The following is a 17,367-nucleotide window of genomic DNA, read 5'->3' on the forward strand; positions in this document are numbered from 1 at the left end:
GTGTCCCCGCCTCTGACCGCTGCCACCACCCACCCGGCAGGTTCCCACTGACCCGGCTCTCGCAGCGAGAAGGGGGATCGCAGCAGAGAAATATCGTTAGAGATACAGCGCGGAAACAGGCCCTTCGGCCCACCGAGTTCGTGCCGACCAGCGATCCCAGCACTCTAACACTATCTTACACACACTAGGGACAATTTACAATTTACCAAGCCAATTAACCTACAAACCTGTCCGTCTTTGGAGTGTGGGAGGAAACCGAAGATCTCAGAGAAAACCCGCGCAGGTCACGGGGAGAACATGCAAACTCCGTACAGACAGCACCCGTAGTCAGGATCAAACCCGGGTCTCCGGTGCTGTGAGGCACCAGCTCTACCTGCTGCACCACCATGCTGGAGTCATCGGGCAGTTGACATCCCCTCCGTGACCAACTACATGCCAGGGGCCGAGCGGTGACATGCGTGTGGACACGTGGCCAGGGCAGCTCGTCTCCCTGATCACACGCGTGTGGGGGCGTGGGATGAGTCCCTTCCTGGCGGGTTTGACTGCACCTGGTCAGGTACAGGTGACAACGTCGTCACAGGTGGGGAGGAGTGGGGGGTTGCAACCTTCACCTGCTCCACCTTGTTTCAACTAATGCAATCAACCTGGCGTGCACAAACAGAAGATCAAGCAGCAAAAGTTGTCTGTCAACTTTAGGCTGTGCACGCCATACGCTAGAAGAAGAAGACAGGTGGGGAAGGTGCGTGATGGGATGGGAACCAATGCAGGGGGGGAGAGGCACTCACCTGGAGTGAGGGGGAGGGAGGGAGGGTTGGGATCTAGGCTAACCCACTCTGGGAAGGTGCTGGCTCGAAGGGTCGAATGGCCTACTCCTGCATTTATTGTCTATTGTGAGATCTCCTGCACTAACTCCCCACCGTGCCACAGAAATACATTCAAGAAGGTTGTAGACACGAGGTCCAGGACTGACCTCACATCACACACTGACCACACACACACACAGTTCACTAATGATAGCAGCAATAATAGGTTCCATCTTCTTATTAAACGCAGTAATAACATGAACAGAAACATGGAGCACAGAGGTCCGTGTCCGCAGAAGTGCATCAATGTTCTCCATCAAAACAACAAGCTTCCGTCAACGGGAAACGTCTTGGGCCGAGGACCAGCAGAGAGCAGATTGTCCAGTTGCTCAGGCCACAGGTGGCTGGAGGTTGCGGCCACTCTGGGACGGAGATTGTGGTGGGTCTTTGTGTTCCTCCCGCGTTCTCCCGCAGCAACGCCCTGGTGCAACCAACAATGACCGAGTGACCATCGGCTGCAGAGATTGCCGTTGGCCAGAGGTGTGGAGTGTTACAGACATCCACCAGCAGCTCGGCTCAAGGTAACGTTCTGCACACGGCCTTAAACAAAAACCAACGTCCTGCCCCGATCAAACTCAGGCATCGAGCTGTCCACTGGCACGTACCGGCCACGGAGGCCACAGGTCCATCGTGCTGCATATTATCCCACTGGTCCCCTCTCTCCAGCGCTCACGCTGATGGCGAGCAGCTGCCGTGCCGGCCCTCTCTCAGCTCTCCAGTGACATGGCGGCAATCAGCTGCTCCACCTTGTATCCCAGTCGCTGCCGTCTCGCCTGCTCATCCTCATCCAGGGCTGCCGTTATCTACAGGGGGAGAGAAGGCAAGGCTGTCATCACCAGTGTGTGTACACACGTGTCGACCAGAACCACCCAGGCAGCATCTGTGGAGAACATGGATAGGTGACGTTTCACAGAGTGCTGGAGTAACTCAGCGGGTCAGCCAGCATCTGTGGAGAACATGGATAGGTGACGTTTCACAGAGTGCTGGAGTAACTCAGCGGGTCAGGCAGCATCTGTGTAGAACATGGATAGGTGACGTTTCACAGAGTGCTGGAGTAACTCAGCGGGCCAGGCAGCATCTGTGGAGAACATGGATAGGTGACGTTTCACAGAGTGCTGGAGTTACTCAGCGGGTCAGGCAGCGTCTGTGAGGAGAAGGAATGGGTGATGTTTGGACGTTCCAAGCCCACCTATCCATGTGTTAGGAGTGGGAGATAGATCAGCCATGATTGAATGGTGGAGTATACTTGATGGGCTGAATGGCCTTACTTATGACCTTATGAGTGACCAGGGTGCGACTCGTCCTTGATTATGCTGCTGGCCTTGTAGATGGAGTCAATGCAGGCAACAAAAGCTTTTCACTGTACCTGTGTACACGTGACAATAAACTAACCCCATCCACAATCCTCCTTTCATCTTGAGGACAGACACAAAGTGCTGGAGTAACTCAGCGGGACAGGCAGCATCTCTGGAGAGAAGGAATGGGTGACGTTTTGGGTCGAGACGCTGCCTGTCCCGCTGAGTTACTCCAGCACTTTGTGTCTATCTTCAGTTTAAACCAGCATCTGCAGTTCCTTCCCACACACCTCCTCTCATCGCCACCATCCTTCTGCTCCTGAGCTGAATTATTCATCTGCTGAGCTGCGCTCGTGTTTCATCATATTCCCACCCTACTTGACATTCACGCTAGTTTGGGTTTGAGACTGAACTAATTCTGATTCTCAGACAGATTATTCCCAGTGACAGAGGTTGATGCAGCAAATTCCACACCAGGCTGTGTGACGATCTCCGGTTGTCATAGAAACATAGACAATAGGTGCACATAGGCCATTTGGCCCTTCGAGCTAGCACCGCCATTCAATATGATCACGGCTGATCATCCAGAATCAGTACCCCGTTCCTGCTTTCTCCCATATCCCCTGATTCCGTTAGCCTTAAGAGCTAAATCCAACTCCCTCTTGAAACCATCCAGTACCTGCAATCTTACTTTCAGTGACTGATGTACAAGGACACCCAGGTCTCGTTGCACCTCCCCTTCTCCTAATCTGACACCATTCAGATAATAATCCCCATTTTTGTTCTTGCCACCAAAGGGGATTACCTCACATTTATCCACATTATACTGCATCTGCCATGCATCTGCCCACTCACCCATCCTATCCAAGGTTGGGTGAGTGATGATCAGCCATGTTCATATTGAATGACGGCGCTGGCTGGAAGGACTGAATGGCCTACTCCTGCACTTTCTGAGACAGAGAGAGAGAGGGGAGGAGAGGAGCATTAATTACTGCATCACTTCATATGCAAGCTGCAAGCTTGGCCAGAATCATTTATTGCAGTATTCACTGAGGCAATGATTCTGAATATTCCTAATGAGTTATTACCCATCAGATTACAGAGCACGTTTCACAAGCCTTTCTGTTCACCAGGCTCCAGCTGAACGGAAATATAATCTTGCTTTATTCTTGTCCAAATGATACACAAATGCTTAATACGTTACTAAAGGAACAGCTAATATAGAACCAGCAGTGGCAACAACAGCAGGAGACATGTGTGGTCATGTGTGGTCATGAGATCTTTCCACACGACCACCTGTTTATCAGGTGAAACTGCTGCCTGCATCACGGGATGGATGTTCATACGATCATAGATCATGTGATAGGAGTAGAAATACGCCATTCGGCCCATCACGTGTACTCCGCCATTCAATCATGGCTGATCTATCTCTCCCTCCTAACCCCATTCTCCTGCCTTCTCCCCATAACCCCTGACACCCGTACTGATCAAGAATCTATCTATCTCTGCCTTAAGAATATCCACTGACTTGGCCTCCACAGCCTTCTGTGGCAAAGAATTCCACAGATTCGCCACCCATTGGGCAGCATGTTAGACCAGCGGGTAGAGTTGCTGCCTCGATCTTGACCACGGGTGCTGTCTGTATGGAGTTCGTACGTTCTCCCGTGATCCGGGTGCTTTGGTTTCCTCCCACACTCTAAAGGTCAATTGGCTTGGCATAAATGTAAAGCCTGTCCCTAGTGTGTGTGGGATAGTGTTAGTGTGTGGGCATCGCTGGGCGGTGCGGACTCGGTGGGCTGAGTTACTCCAGCACTCTGTGTCTATTTGAGCCATTAGCCGGTGAGGGGGGACGGAGCCTGGATAGGCAGGGACAGGGACACTTGTTTAAGGTGAGGGGGTGAGAGATTGAATAGGATCCTGAGGGGTAACATTTCCACACAGAGGCTGAAGGATGTATGAAATGAGCTGCCGGAGGATGTAGTTGAGGCAGGGACTATCGCAACATTTAAGAAACAGTTGGACAGGTACATGGATGTGTAGGAATGAATTGCAGATACTGGTGTCACCGAAGATAGACACAAAATGCCGGAGTAACTCAGTAGTACAGGCAGCATCTCTGGAGAGAAGGAATAGGTGACGTATCGGGTTGAGACCTTTCTTCAGACTAGGACAGGTTTGGAGGGATATGGGCCAAGCACGGGCTGGTGGGACTGGTGTAGCTGGGGCATGTTGGTTAATGTGGGCAAGTTGGGCTGAAGGGCCTGCAAGTGTGTGAGTGTGAGTGTGTGAGTGAGTGTGTGTGTGAGTGTGAGTGTGTGTGTGAGTGTGTGTGTGTGAGTGAGTGTGTGAGTGAGTGTGTGAGTGTGTGAGTGAGTGTGAGTGTGTGTGTGAGTGAGTGTGAATGTGTGAGTGTGTGTGTGAATGTGTGAGTGAATGTGAGTGTGAATGTGTGAGTGTCTGAGCGTGAGTGAGTGAGTGTGAATGTGTGAGTGTGCGTGTGAGTGTGAGTGTGAATGTGAGTGTGAATGTGAGTGTGTGTGAGTGTGAATGTGTGAGTGTCTGAACGTGAGTGTGAATGTGTGAGTGTGTGTGTGAGTGTGTGTGTGAGTGTGTGTGTGAGTGAGTGAGTGAGTGAGTGTGAGTGTGTGTGTGAGTGTGTGTGTGAGTGTGTGTGTGTGTGAGTGAGTGTGAGTGTGTGACTGACCTCCTGGTTGTACTTGGACACATAGGAGTAGATCTCGTTGAGTGCGCTGAGCATGTTGAACTCGGTGACGTGTAGGCGGGACTGTTCTGCCAGGTAGGCGTTCATGTCCTGGTCACTGATGGCCGGCATCTTGGCAATGTCGGCGTAGTACCTGTGGACCGCCACACACGGTTACACACCGGGCAAACACGCCTGTCTACCCATCCCACAACACGCCACTGGTGTATGGCACACACAGACACGCCAACACACGGACACATGGACACACGGACACACCAACACACGGACACGCCAACACACGGACACGTGGACACACCAACACACGGACACGGCAACACACGGACACGTGGACACACCAACACACGGACACGTGGACACACCAACACACGGACACGCCAACACACGGACACATGGACACGCCAACTCATGGACACGTAAACACACGGACACGTCAACACAAGGACACACCAACACACGAACACGTGGACACACCAACACAAGGACACACCAACACACGGACACGGCAACACACGGACACATGGACACACCAACACACGGACACATCAACACACGGACACATGGACACGTGGATACGTCAACACATGGACACACCAACACACGGACACATCAACACATGGACACACCAACACACGGACACACCAACACACGGACACGTCAACACATGGACACATGGACACACCAACACAAGGACACACCAACACACGGACACGTCAACACACGGACACATGGACACACCAACACACGGACACATCAACACATGGACACACCAACACGTCAACACATGGACACATGGACACGTGGATACGTCAACACATGGACACACCAACACACGGACACGTCAACACATGGACACGCCGACACATGGACACGTGGATACGTCAACACATGGACACGTCAACGTCAACACACAGACATGTCAACACACGGACACGTCAAAACACAGACACGCCAACACATCGGCACACAGACACACACCACATGCCAACACAGGCAAGGCCATTCTGACCCGCAAACCTGCCCCACCATTCCAGACTAGCCCTGAGACTGACCTCTAACCCCAGACTGACCTCTCCACCCAGCTCTTGTAGTTGGGGATGTCCTTGGCGTACAGCAGCTTGTTGGACGGAGAGTCTTTGCCCAGACGGTGGTCAGACGTGGAGCAGGAATCCATGAAGGTCTGGGCCACGACAGACAGACAGGCGTCTGTGATGCTGCTCTTGTGGATGTCGAACACAAACTGCGGGTTCTTGATCACGTTCACCCAGAAACGCAGCGGGAGACTGGAGGAGAGAGACGGGGGAGAGAGTTAGAGACAGGGGGAGAGAGAGTTTGGAGAGATGGGGGGAGAGAGGAGAGGGAAGTGGAAGGAAGGAGAGGAGGGAGGGTTAGGTAGGGTCTGGGGTGAGATCGGCAGTTTATCTTGGACGGGAAGGGCTTGTCTTGTTGTCGTTTCTTTCGATGTCCTTTTGTTGCGCTGATCTTCGTTTCGTCACTTTGTCTTTTCTCTTCTCCTTCTTTCTCGTCTCTTCTTGCTCTTCGCGGTGTTTCTCTTCTCTTCTTTTCTCTTCTCTGCTTTATTCTTTCTTCTTTTGTTTTTTCAGTTTTTTCCTTGCATTCTCTTTATTGCTCTTCCTCCTTTTCATACTTTTTCCCTCTTTTACCCCTAATCACCACTTGACCCTCTGTTATTTCCCCCCCCAACCCCTCCCCCCCCCCCGGCCCACCCCCCCGTATCCCCACCGCCATACTTTTCCGGCCCTCATACTTTACTATTGCACTTATGACCCATGTATCCACGGTATCTTTATTTATTTTCATTGCTCATATTCTATGTCGCTCTTCTAGGGAGATGCTAACTAACTGCATTTCGTTGTCTCTGTACTGTACACTGCACAAGGACAATAACATTTGAATCTGATCTGAATCAGAAGACTGTAATTAAAGGGGTTCTTGCACAAACAGCGCGGCAGATATTGGGAGAAATATCTCTGGTGAAGCTATTTACAATATTCATCAACGTGACCTTTCCAGGGTCCGATTCAGTCCCAAAAATACAGAATGTTGCCAAGATTCCCCGTCGTTAGAAACTGCTAGAAATGTAGCTGGGCCAGGAATCACCAGGTTAGATCTAACCCTCGATGTCTGGCAATGTCGCCCTCAATGTTCCCACCCCCCCCCCCTGTACAATCACCAGGCATTGTTTCTACGGCAAAGCCCTTTATAAATCATTTTAGTTTAGTTCAGTGATACAACCCGGAAACAGGCCCTTCGGCCCATCGAATCCGCGCCGACCAGCGATCCCCGCACATTAACACTATCCTACACACACACTAGGGGCAATTTACATTTTATACCAAGCCAATTGACCTACAAACCTGTACATCATTAGAGTTTGGGAGGAAACTGAAGATCTTGGAGAAAACCCACGCAGGTCATGGGGAGAACGTGCAAACTCTGTACAGACAGCACCCGTAGTCGGGATGGAAGCCGGGTCTCTGGCGCTGTGAGGCAACAGCTCTACCCGCTGCACCACCATGCTGTTACACTGCCCCTTTATTGACCAGGAGGATTTATGAAGGAAAGGTTTGGTCTGAGTGGAGGCACAACGCAGTGTGTTTGTCAATAAACTCTTAATGCATCTTTCCAGCATCTCCGTGCTGTTGGACTGGGCACCAACGGGCAGTAACTAACCCTAAGGGTCACTCCACCAGTAAAAAGGATATGGTATCATTTAGCTGATTTCAAGTAAATCCCACTCCCATCCCCTCTCTCTCTCCTCCTCCCCTCCCCTCTCTCACCCTCCGCTCCGCTCCCTCCCTCCTCCCCTCTCTTCATCCCCCCTCCCTCTCTCACCTCCGCTCCCTCTCCTCCTCCACCCTCACCTCCGCTCCCCTCCAACTTCACCCTCCGCCCCTCCCCCCTCTCCCCCCCTCGTCACTCTGGCCAGTTCCAGTGTTCGCATCCTCGTATCCCGCTTGTTGTCACACCTTCCCCAGCCAACAACTGGCCCATTGTGGGCTCCACCCTTCCTTGGTCACCTGCTTTGTTCTGGCCTTTTCTTGCCTCCAATTTATCCGCCCCCCCACCATCCCCACTTTCAGTCTGAAGAAGGTTCGACTCAAATCCGATCCGTGTTCTCCACAGATGCTGCCTGACCCGCTGAGTTACTCCGCATCGAGAGAACCACAGCGCTGCCTGTCACGCCACAACTCTCCATATCGCTCTGATATCAATGCTCATTAACAGCGACTCTTCCAACATTCTCGCAGCTTCACCAGTGAAACGTGCAGTGTGTATAAAGCACTCAGCAATGAAGCCGGCTAATGGGGGGACACCATCCTTTTTCTCCCCCCCACCGTGTACGTGTGTGTGTGGGACATGGATGTGTGTGCAACACGTATGTACGTGTGATGGGAGCGTGTCACTGGCGTGCTCCACTCACCAGTTGCTCTTCCACGTGTGCCGCACGTCTGTGTCATGTATGACGTGCCGGTCGGCCTGTTCGTCCAGGAAGTCGAACATGTACTTGATGGCGAGAGGCAGCGCCGATCCGCGGTGAACCGTGCTGAACAACGTCTCAAACAGGTCGTCTACAAACTTCTGTAGTGTACCCTGGAGGGGGAGACAAGGGGGGTCAACCACTGACCGCTAGACCCGCCCCCCCCCCAACACCCCCGACACACAAGACACGGGTCAACCACTGACCACTGAACCGTCCTGACCCCCCCCCCCCCCCGCAACACTCCCGACACACAGACACGGGGTCAACCACTGACCGCTGAACCCGTCCTGACCCCCCCCCCAACACCCCCGACACACAGACACGGGGTCAAGCACTGACCGCTGAACCCGTCCTGACCCCCCCCCCCCCAACACCCCCGACACACAGACACGGGGTCAAGCACTGACCGCTGAACCCACCCCCCAACACCCTCGACACCCTGCACCCCCACACACACGGCCACAGGGGGACGCGACAGAGGATCAATCACTGACCTCTAAGCCCCCACCCCACACTGACCCCCCACACTGACCCCCCCCCCCACACTGACCTTGGTGGCGAGCAGGCGTGTGAGGTAGATCTCAGACACCATCTTGCTGCCGCGCTCGCCTTCCTTCTGGTCTCCATGTTCGTGGTTCTTCACCAAGTGCCAAACTTTCACCCCGCTTTCAAGGTCCGGCGTGATCATGGGCGCACGTGACCGCAGGCTGTCGGGGCTGCCCGTGTAACGCAGCGTGGAGTCTGGGGGTCAGAGACAGGCATGGTCACGCCACAGTCACGCCATGCCGTGCGGACACGGAAACGCATGGTCACGCCAAGCCATGTGGGCACGGACACGCCAAGCCACGCGGGCATGGACGCACAAGGACACGCCACAGTCACACCAAGCCACGCGGACGCGGACACGCGTGGTCACGCCAAGCCATGTGGGCACGGACACGCCAAGCCACGTGGACACAGACACGCGTGGTCACGCCAAGCTACGCGGACGCAGACACACGTGGTCACGCCAAGCCATGTGGGCACGGACACGCCAAGCCACGCGGACATGGACGCACAAGGTCACAGTAACGCCAAGCCATGCAGTAATGGACGTGCTCGGGTCATGTCACAATCACACTAGGTCAAGGTCATGAACACATCAGGGCACGTGGCCAAGGACACGCCACGGTCATGCCACAGTCATGTCAGGCCACGTGAGAGCGGTCATGGACCCGTCAAGCTGCCCACCGCGTCCTGCGATCCAGCGATCCCCGCTCATGAACACTATCCTACACAAACCGGGGACGATTTACATTTATACCAAAGCCAATTAACTTGTCTTTGGAGTGTGGGAGGAAGCCGGAGCACCCGGAGAAAACCCAAGCAGGTCACAGGGAGAACGTACTCAGGATCGAACCCGGGTCTCTGGCGCTGTGACACAGCAGCTCTACCCGCTGCGCCACCGTGCCGCTCAAAAATATACGGAATCCTTCGCAGATTTATTCATCATCCTCGCGCTGGGACCGTGTGAATCTTCTCTGTATCGTTCCACTGTCAGTAAATGTGCTACTGTAGCGCGGATCATGTTCTATATATTATTGCCTATGCAGCTAGTTATTGTCCTCAGCACATTCTTGCTATTGAGGGAGTGTAGCGTAAGTTCACCAGGTTATTTCCCAGGATGGCGGGACTGTCATATGATGAAAGAATGGGTCGACTGGGTCGACCCCCCTGGTCACTGACCCCCCCCCTGGTCACCGACCCCCCTGGTCAGAGACCCTCTTGGTCAGTGACCCTGTCCCTGAAGGTGGAGAGGTCATCGCTTACCGTAACGACTGATGGATGCCCGGCACACGGCGTTGGTGGTCGGCACGTTGTAGGATGAGGTCTGTTTGGGAACCAGGGCTACGATCGATCGGTCAGATACCTGCAGAGGGGCAGAGAGACGGACACACAGACATCAGACTGACCCCTCTCGCTTACAACAGAACCGCACTGGGCGTCAAGCAGACATCTCCTCTCCCTTCCACCCAAATACACTTGGATGTAGAAACAGACGCTAGTTTATCCAAAAATGGTGCTGGAGTAACTCAGCGGGTCAGGCAGCATCGGTGGATGTTTTGGGTCAAGACCCTTCATCAGACTGAAAGTAAGGGATGGGGAGTCTGAAGAAGGGTATCGACCCAAAACATCCACAGATGCTGCCTGACCCGCTGAGTTACTCCAGCACTCTGTGAAACGTCACCTATCCATGTTCTCCACAGATGCTGCCTGACCCGCTGAGTTACTCCAGCACTCTGTGTCCATCTACTGGGTAACTCAAAACCAGATTTCAGAGAACATTGTTTCAAATAATTCCTTGGCATGTTTAATTGTTTAATTCCCAGGACAGGTTGCAACGAACGGCAATCTCGTCCCGTTTTGGGGATGAACGTCTCAACCTAGTCTCAGTCACTGCAATCACACATTAAATCTACCGCTGACTATTACACATTTTATACATATATACATCTGTCACACGACTGAAAAAATATTTTCTTTGCCAATTTTATTTTAGTGGAATTAAGTATTATGTGTGACATAATAAATGTGTGTGATATTGTGATTGACTATGGTAATGAAGATTGTGTACAATGAAGGCTGAACCGTTTATTATTTCTTTATTAACGCTGCTCTCGTAGGAAATAGAAAATGCTAATCTATGTTATTCACGGTGATGATTGGACCCATGCTGTCAACCACAAGCCCTTTCATTTTCTCCCACAACCTGTCAGCACTTTGCTAATTTGCTTCGAATCTGCTCCACATTATGTGTCCTGAAAGGTGGCAGATAATGACTGACTGACTGACAACTCGTTTGGCATTAACCCTTTCATTGCTGCCTCGTTCTGCCCCGCACCACATCTAAGGAACCGGTCCTCACCTCCCATCTACCCGTCTGAAGAAGGGTCTCCTCCCAAAACATCACCCACTCCCTCTCTCCAGAGATGCTGCCTGTCCTGCTGAGTTACTCCAGCATTCTGTGTCTATCTCCCATCCACCTCATTGGAGACCCTCGCACTATCATGGATGATCAGGTACCTTGGAGACCACCAACATGAAGCAGGTAGACAAACATGCTGGAGAAACTAGATGCTGCCTCTCCCGCTGAGTTTCTCCAGCATTTTTGTCTACCTTCGATTTTCCGGCATCTGCAGTTCCTTCTTAACCAACATGAAGCAGATTATTCCAGTAAATCGCTGGAGATTTCTGCTCTGCACAGACTTTGACCCAGTCCCTTCTCAGACGTTTCTCTCAGCCTCAGATCAGAATGTTTGCACAGTTAACAGCAAAGATCGAGTATCTTTGGTTAACAGTGGGACAAGCAAACAGCTGCCTTCCTGGTGCCAGGATCCAGGATATCACGGACAGAGTGCAGAAAATCCTCAAGGGCGAAGGTGAACATCCGGAAGTGGTAGTGCATGTCGGCACAAACGATGTCGGAAAGAAGGGGATGAATATTCTGCAGCGTGACTTTAGAGAGCTCGGAAAAATGCTGAAAAGCAGGACCTCCAGGGTTGTTATCTCCGGTTTGCTTCCAGTTCCTCGTGCTGGCGAGAGCAGGAACAGGGAGATACGGGACCTGAACGTGTGGCTGATGAACTGGTGCACGGGGCAGGGATTTAGATTCTTAGATCACTGGGATCTGTTTTGGGGTAAGGGGGAACTGTACAAAAGGGACGGATTGCATCTTAACAGGTGTGGGACCAGCATTCTGGCAGGCAGGTTTGCCACTGCTACACGGGTGGTTTTAAACTGAATAAGGGGGTTGGGGTGTCGAATGGGATAGTGGAGGATGGAGTTAAAGGGAAAGGGTTTCTTAAATGTGTGAGCGTAGAGACAGAGGGGTGTAAATTGAGGGTAGAAGCAATAGGTAGCAAGGTGAAAAGTAAAAGTGGCAGGCAGACAAAACCAGGGCAAAAATCAGAAAGGGCCACTTTTCAACATAATTGTATAAGGGGTAAGAGTGTTGTAAAAACAAGCCTGAAGGCTTTGTGTCTCAATGCAAGGAGCATTCGTAATAAGGTGGATGAGTTGAATGTGCAGATAGCTATTAATGACTATGATATAGTTGGGATCACGGAGACATGGCTCCAGGGTGACCAAGGCTGGGAGCTGAACATCCAGGGATATTCAATATTCAGGAGGGATAGAGAGAAAGGAAAAGGAGGTGGGGTAGCGTTGCTGATTAGAGAGGATATTAACGCAATGGAAAGGAAGGACATTAGTTTGGAGGATGTGGAATCGGTATGGGTAGAGCTGCGAAACACTAAGGGGCAGAAAATGCTGGTGGGTGTTGTGTACAGGCCACCTAACAGTAGTAGTGAAGTTGGAGATGGTATCAAACAGGAAATTAGAAATGCGTGCGACAAAGGCAAAACCGTTATAATGGGTGACTTCAATCTACATATAGATTGGGTGAATCAAATTGGCAGGGGTGCTGAGGAAGAGGATTTTTTGGAATGTATGCAGGATAGTTATCTAAATCAACATGTAGAGGAACCAACGAGAGAGCAGGCTATTTTAGACTGGGTATTGAGTAATGAGGAAGGGTTAGTTAGCAGTCTTGTTTTACGTGCCCCCTTGGGCAAGAGTGACCATAATATGGTTGAGTTCTTCATTAGGATGGAGAGTGACATTGTTAATTCAGAAACAATGGTTCTGAACTTAAAGAAAGGTAACTTTGAGGGTATGAGACGTGAATCGGCCAAGATTGACTGGCAATTAATTCTAAAAGGGTTGACGGTGGATATGCAATGGAAGACATTTAAAGACTGCATGGATGAACTACAAAAATTGTTCATCCCAGTTTGGCAAAAGAATAAATCAGGGAAGGTAGTGCATCCGTGGATAACAAGAGAAATCAGGGATAGTATCAAAGCGAAGGATGATGCGTACAAATTAGCCAGAAAAAGCAGCATACCGGAGGACTGGGAGAAATTCAGAGACCAGCAGAGGAGGACAAAGGGCTTAATTAGGAAAGGAAAAATAGATTATGAAAGAAAACTGGCAGGGAACATAAAAACTGACTGCAAAAGTTTTTATAGATATGTGAAAAGAAAGAGATTAGTTAAAACAAATGTAGGTCCCTTGCAGTCAGAAACAGGTGAGTTGATCATGGGGAACAAGGATATGGCGGACCAATTGAATAACTACTTTGGTTCCGTCTTCACTAAGGAAGACATAAATAATCTGCCGGAAATAGCAGGGGACCACGGGTCAAAGGAGTTGGAGGAATTGAGTGAAATCCAGGTTAGCCGGGAAGTGGTGTTGGGTAAATTGAATGGGTTAAAGGCCGATAAATCCCCAGGGCCAGATAGGCTGCATCCCAGAGTACTTAAGGAAGTAGCTCCAGAAATAGTGGATGCATTAGTAATAATCTTTCAAAACTCTTTAGATTCTGGAGTAGTTCCTGGGGATTGGCAGGTAGCAAACGTAACCCCACTTTTAAGAAGGGAGGGAGAGAGAAAACGGGGAATTACAGACCAGTTAGTCTAACATCGGTAGTGGGGAAACTACTAGAGTCAGTTATTAAAGATGGGATAGCAGCACATTTGGAAAGTGGTGAAATCATTGGACAAAGTCAGCATGGATTTACAAAAGGTAAATCATGTCTGACGAATCTTATAGAATTTTTCGAGGATGTAACTAGTAGCGTGGATAGGGGAGAACCAGTGGATGTGGTGTATCTGGACTTCCAGAAGGCTTTCGACAAGGTCCCACATAAGAGATTAGTATACAAACTTAAAGCACACGGCATTGGGGGTTCAGTATTGATGTGGATAGAGAACTGGCTGGCAAACAGGAAGCAAAGAGTAGGAGTAAACGGGTCCTTTTCACAATGGCAGGCAGAAACTTACAAAATTCTTAAGGGGTTGGACAGGCTAGATGCAGGAAGATTGCTCCCGATGTTGGGGAAGTCCAGGGCAAGGGGTCACAGCTTAAGGATAAGGGGGAAATCGTTTAAAACCGAGATGAGAAGAACCTTTTTCACACAGAGAGTGGTAAATCTCTGGAACTCTCTGCCACAGAGGGTAGTCGAGGCCAGTTCATTGGCTATATTTAAGAGGGAGTTAGATGTGGCCCTTGTGGCTAAGGGGATCAGAGGGTATGGAGAGAAGGCAGGTACGGGATACTGAGTTGGATGATCAGCCATGATCATATTGAATGGCGGTGCAGGCTCGAAGGGCCGAATGGCCTACTCCTGCACCTAATTTCTATGTTTCTATGTTTCTAATGTGTAACGGCAGCAGAGACACAACCTCTCCAGATCCCTCCAGATTCTGGGCCAGTTTCTGTTATCAGGCAACTATCACCAACTAGAGGCGGTCTTGACCTCCCATCTAGTTCATTGGAGACCTTCAGATTATCTTTCATCGACTTTACTAGACTTTATCTTGTACTAAACGTTATTCCCTTTATCCTGTATCTGTTCACTGTGGACGGCTCGATTATTTTTAGTTTTGTTTAATTTGGTTTAGAGATACAGCACGAAAACAGGTCGACCTGCGATTCCCGCACACTAATACTCGGAGAAAACCCACGCAGGTCACGGGGAGAACGTATAAACTCGGTACAGACAGCACCCGTAGTCAGGATGGAACCCAGGTCTCTGGCGCGGTGAGGTGGCAACAAAAGCCGTTTCACTGTACCTCGCTACACGTGACAGCAAACTAAACTAATGAAACTGATGGAGGCAGGTGGACTGTCGGCAGCAGAGACAGAGGTTGGGAGGTCAGACACAAAGCCCGTGTGTGTGGGACACTGGCCACACCACATTACACTAACTACTGTCATTTACATGACGAGTGGGCTCCTCACTGACAGGAGAAAAACAACTGGTCCACAGACACAGATGCAGCTGCACGACTTGAATTACTTGTTCAGATACCAATCAGTTAGCAGAAACGTCACCTATCCATGTTCTCCACAGATGCTGCCTGACCCGCAGAGTTACTCCAGCACTCTGTGAAACGTCACCTATCATGTTCTCCACAGATGCTGCCTGACCCGCTGAGTTACTCCAGCACTCTGTGAAACGTCACCTATCCATGTTCTCCACAGATGCTGCCTGACCCGCAGAGTTACTCCAGCACTCTGTGAAACGTCACCTATCATGTTCTCCACAGATGCTGCCTGACCCGCTGAGTTACTCCAGCACTCTGTGAAACGTCACCTATCCATGTTCTCCACAGATGCTGCCTGACCCGCTGAGTTACTCCAGCACTCTGTGAAACGTCACCTATCCATGTTCTCCACAGATGCTGCCTGACCCGCAGAGTTACTCCAGCACTCTGTGAAACGTCACCTATCCATGTTCTCCACAGATGCTGCCTGACCCGCTGAGTTACTCCAGCACTCTGTGAAACGTCACCTATCCATGTTCTCCACAGATGCTGCCTGACCCGCAGCGTTACTCCAGCACTCTGTGAAACGTCACCTATCCATGTTCTCCACAGATGCTGCCTGACCCGCTGAGTTACTCCAGCACTCTGTGAAACGTCACCTATCCATGTTCTCCACAGATGCTGCCTGACCCGCAGAGTTACTCCAGCACTCTGTGAAACGTCACCTATCCATGTTCTCCACAGATGCTGCCTGACCCGCTGAGTTACTCCAGCACTGCGACACTTTTCATGTTCTGCTCACTCTGCTGTAGGACAGAAGCCGTTCAGCTTTACGAGGATGTTGCTGGGGTCAAGGGGCGGGTGAATGGACCGAGGGGTGGGTGTGGACAGTGAGGGGACAGGGGGGCTGTAGGGGTCAGTGTGGGGATAGAGGGACAGCGAGGGACGGGGCAGTTAGTGAGTGAGTGTCCGGTGTGTCCGGAGGGGTAAGTGTGGACAGAGTGAAGGGGTCCCATTACCTGGTAGTGCACCAACGTGTTGAGACGTTTCCAGTCGCTCTCGATCTTGGTGGTGATGTCCTCGTCCTGGAGAACCACCCGAGCCATTCTCCCCTGACGCCACTCTGTGGGGAGACGAGACTCCCATTAGCAGCGTCCACGCCCCGCGTTGTGGATCTCTCCCGCGCTCCACAACTCTCCCCGTGCTCCACAACTCTCCCCGCGTTCCACAACTCTCCCCGCGTTGCACAACTCTCCCCGTGCTCCACAACTCTCCCCGTGCTCCACAACTCTCCCCGCGTTCCACAACTCTCCCCGCGTTCCACAACTCTCCCCGCACTCGGCAACTCTCCCCGCGTTCCACAACTCTCCCCGCACTCGGCAACTCTCCCCGCGTTCCACAACTCTCCCCGCACTCGGCAACTCTCCCCGCGTTCCACAACTCTCCCCGCGTTCCACAACTCTCCCCGCGCTCGGCAATTCTCCCGCGTTGTGGACCTCTCCCCACGTTCCACAACTCTCCCCACGTTCCACACCTCTCCCCACGTTCCACAACTCTCCCCACGTTCCACACCTCTCCCCACGTTCCACACCTCTCCCCACGTTCCACAACTCTCCCCACGTTCCACAACTCTCCCCGCGTTCCACACCTCTCCCCGCGCTCCACAACTCTCCCCGCGTTCCACAACTCTCCCCGCGTTCCACAACTCTCCCCGCGTTCCACAACTCTCCCCGCGCTCCGCAACTCTCCCCGCGCTCGGCAATTCTCCCGCGTTGTGGACCTCTCCCCGCGCTCCACAACTCTCCCCACGTTCCACAACTCTCCCCACGTTCCACACCTCTCCCCGCGTTCCACACCTCTCCCCGTGTTCCACAACTCTCCCCGCGTTCCACACCTCTCCCCGCGTTCCACAACTCTCCCCGCGTTCCACAACTCTCCCCGCGTTCCACAACTCTCCCCGCGTTCCACAACTCTCCCCGCGTTCCACACCTCTCCCCGTGCTCCGCAACTCTCCCCGCGCTCGGCAATTCTCCCACGTTGTGGACCTCTCCCCGCGTTCCACAACTCTCCCCACGTTCCACAACTCTCCCCACGTTACACAACTCTCCCCGCA

The 17,367-nt window shown here is 51.9% G+C and overlaps 1 protein-coding gene and 1 non-coding gene across 3 annotated transcripts in view; both read right to left on the reverse strand.

The window, feature by feature from the left end:
* Positions 1–291: 291 nt before the first annotated feature.
* LOC116987100 (plexin-A2-like) overlaps positions 292–17,367 on the reverse strand; it is a 234,616-nt gene continuing 217,540 nt past the window's right edge. For both annotated transcript variants that reach the window (XM_033042995.1, XM_033042996.1), the window contains exons 26-32: positions 16,274–16,377; positions 10,195–10,294; positions 8,936–9,126; positions 8,326–8,495; positions 5,951–6,163; positions 4,863–5,013; positions 292–1,666 (exon numbers count right to left, since the gene is read on the reverse strand). In XM_033042995.1, the coding sequence (XP_032898886.1) occupies positions 1,571–1,666; positions 4,863–5,013; positions 5,951–6,163; positions 8,326–8,495; positions 8,936–9,126; positions 10,195–10,294; positions 16,274–16,377 (1,025 nt within the window). In that variant the 3' untranslated portion in view covers positions 292–1,570. The remainder of the gene's footprint in view (positions 1,667–4,862; positions 5,014–5,950; positions 6,164–8,325; positions 8,496–8,935; positions 9,127–10,194; positions 10,295–16,273; positions 16,378–17,367) is intronic.
* Positions 9,843–9,945, reverse strand: LOC116987118. The gene has a single exon (XR_004415651.1). It is a non-coding gene; the product is annotated as a U6 spliceosomal RNA (small nuclear RNA).

The sequence above is a fragment of the Amblyraja radiata genome, chromosome 24 (assembly GCF_010909765.2).
Source record: "Amblyraja radiata isolate CabotCenter1 chromosome 24, sAmbRad1.1.pri, whole genome shotgun sequence".
Taxonomy (NCBI): Eukaryota; Metazoa; Chordata; class Chondrichthyes; order Rajiformes; family Rajidae; genus Amblyraja; species Amblyraja radiata.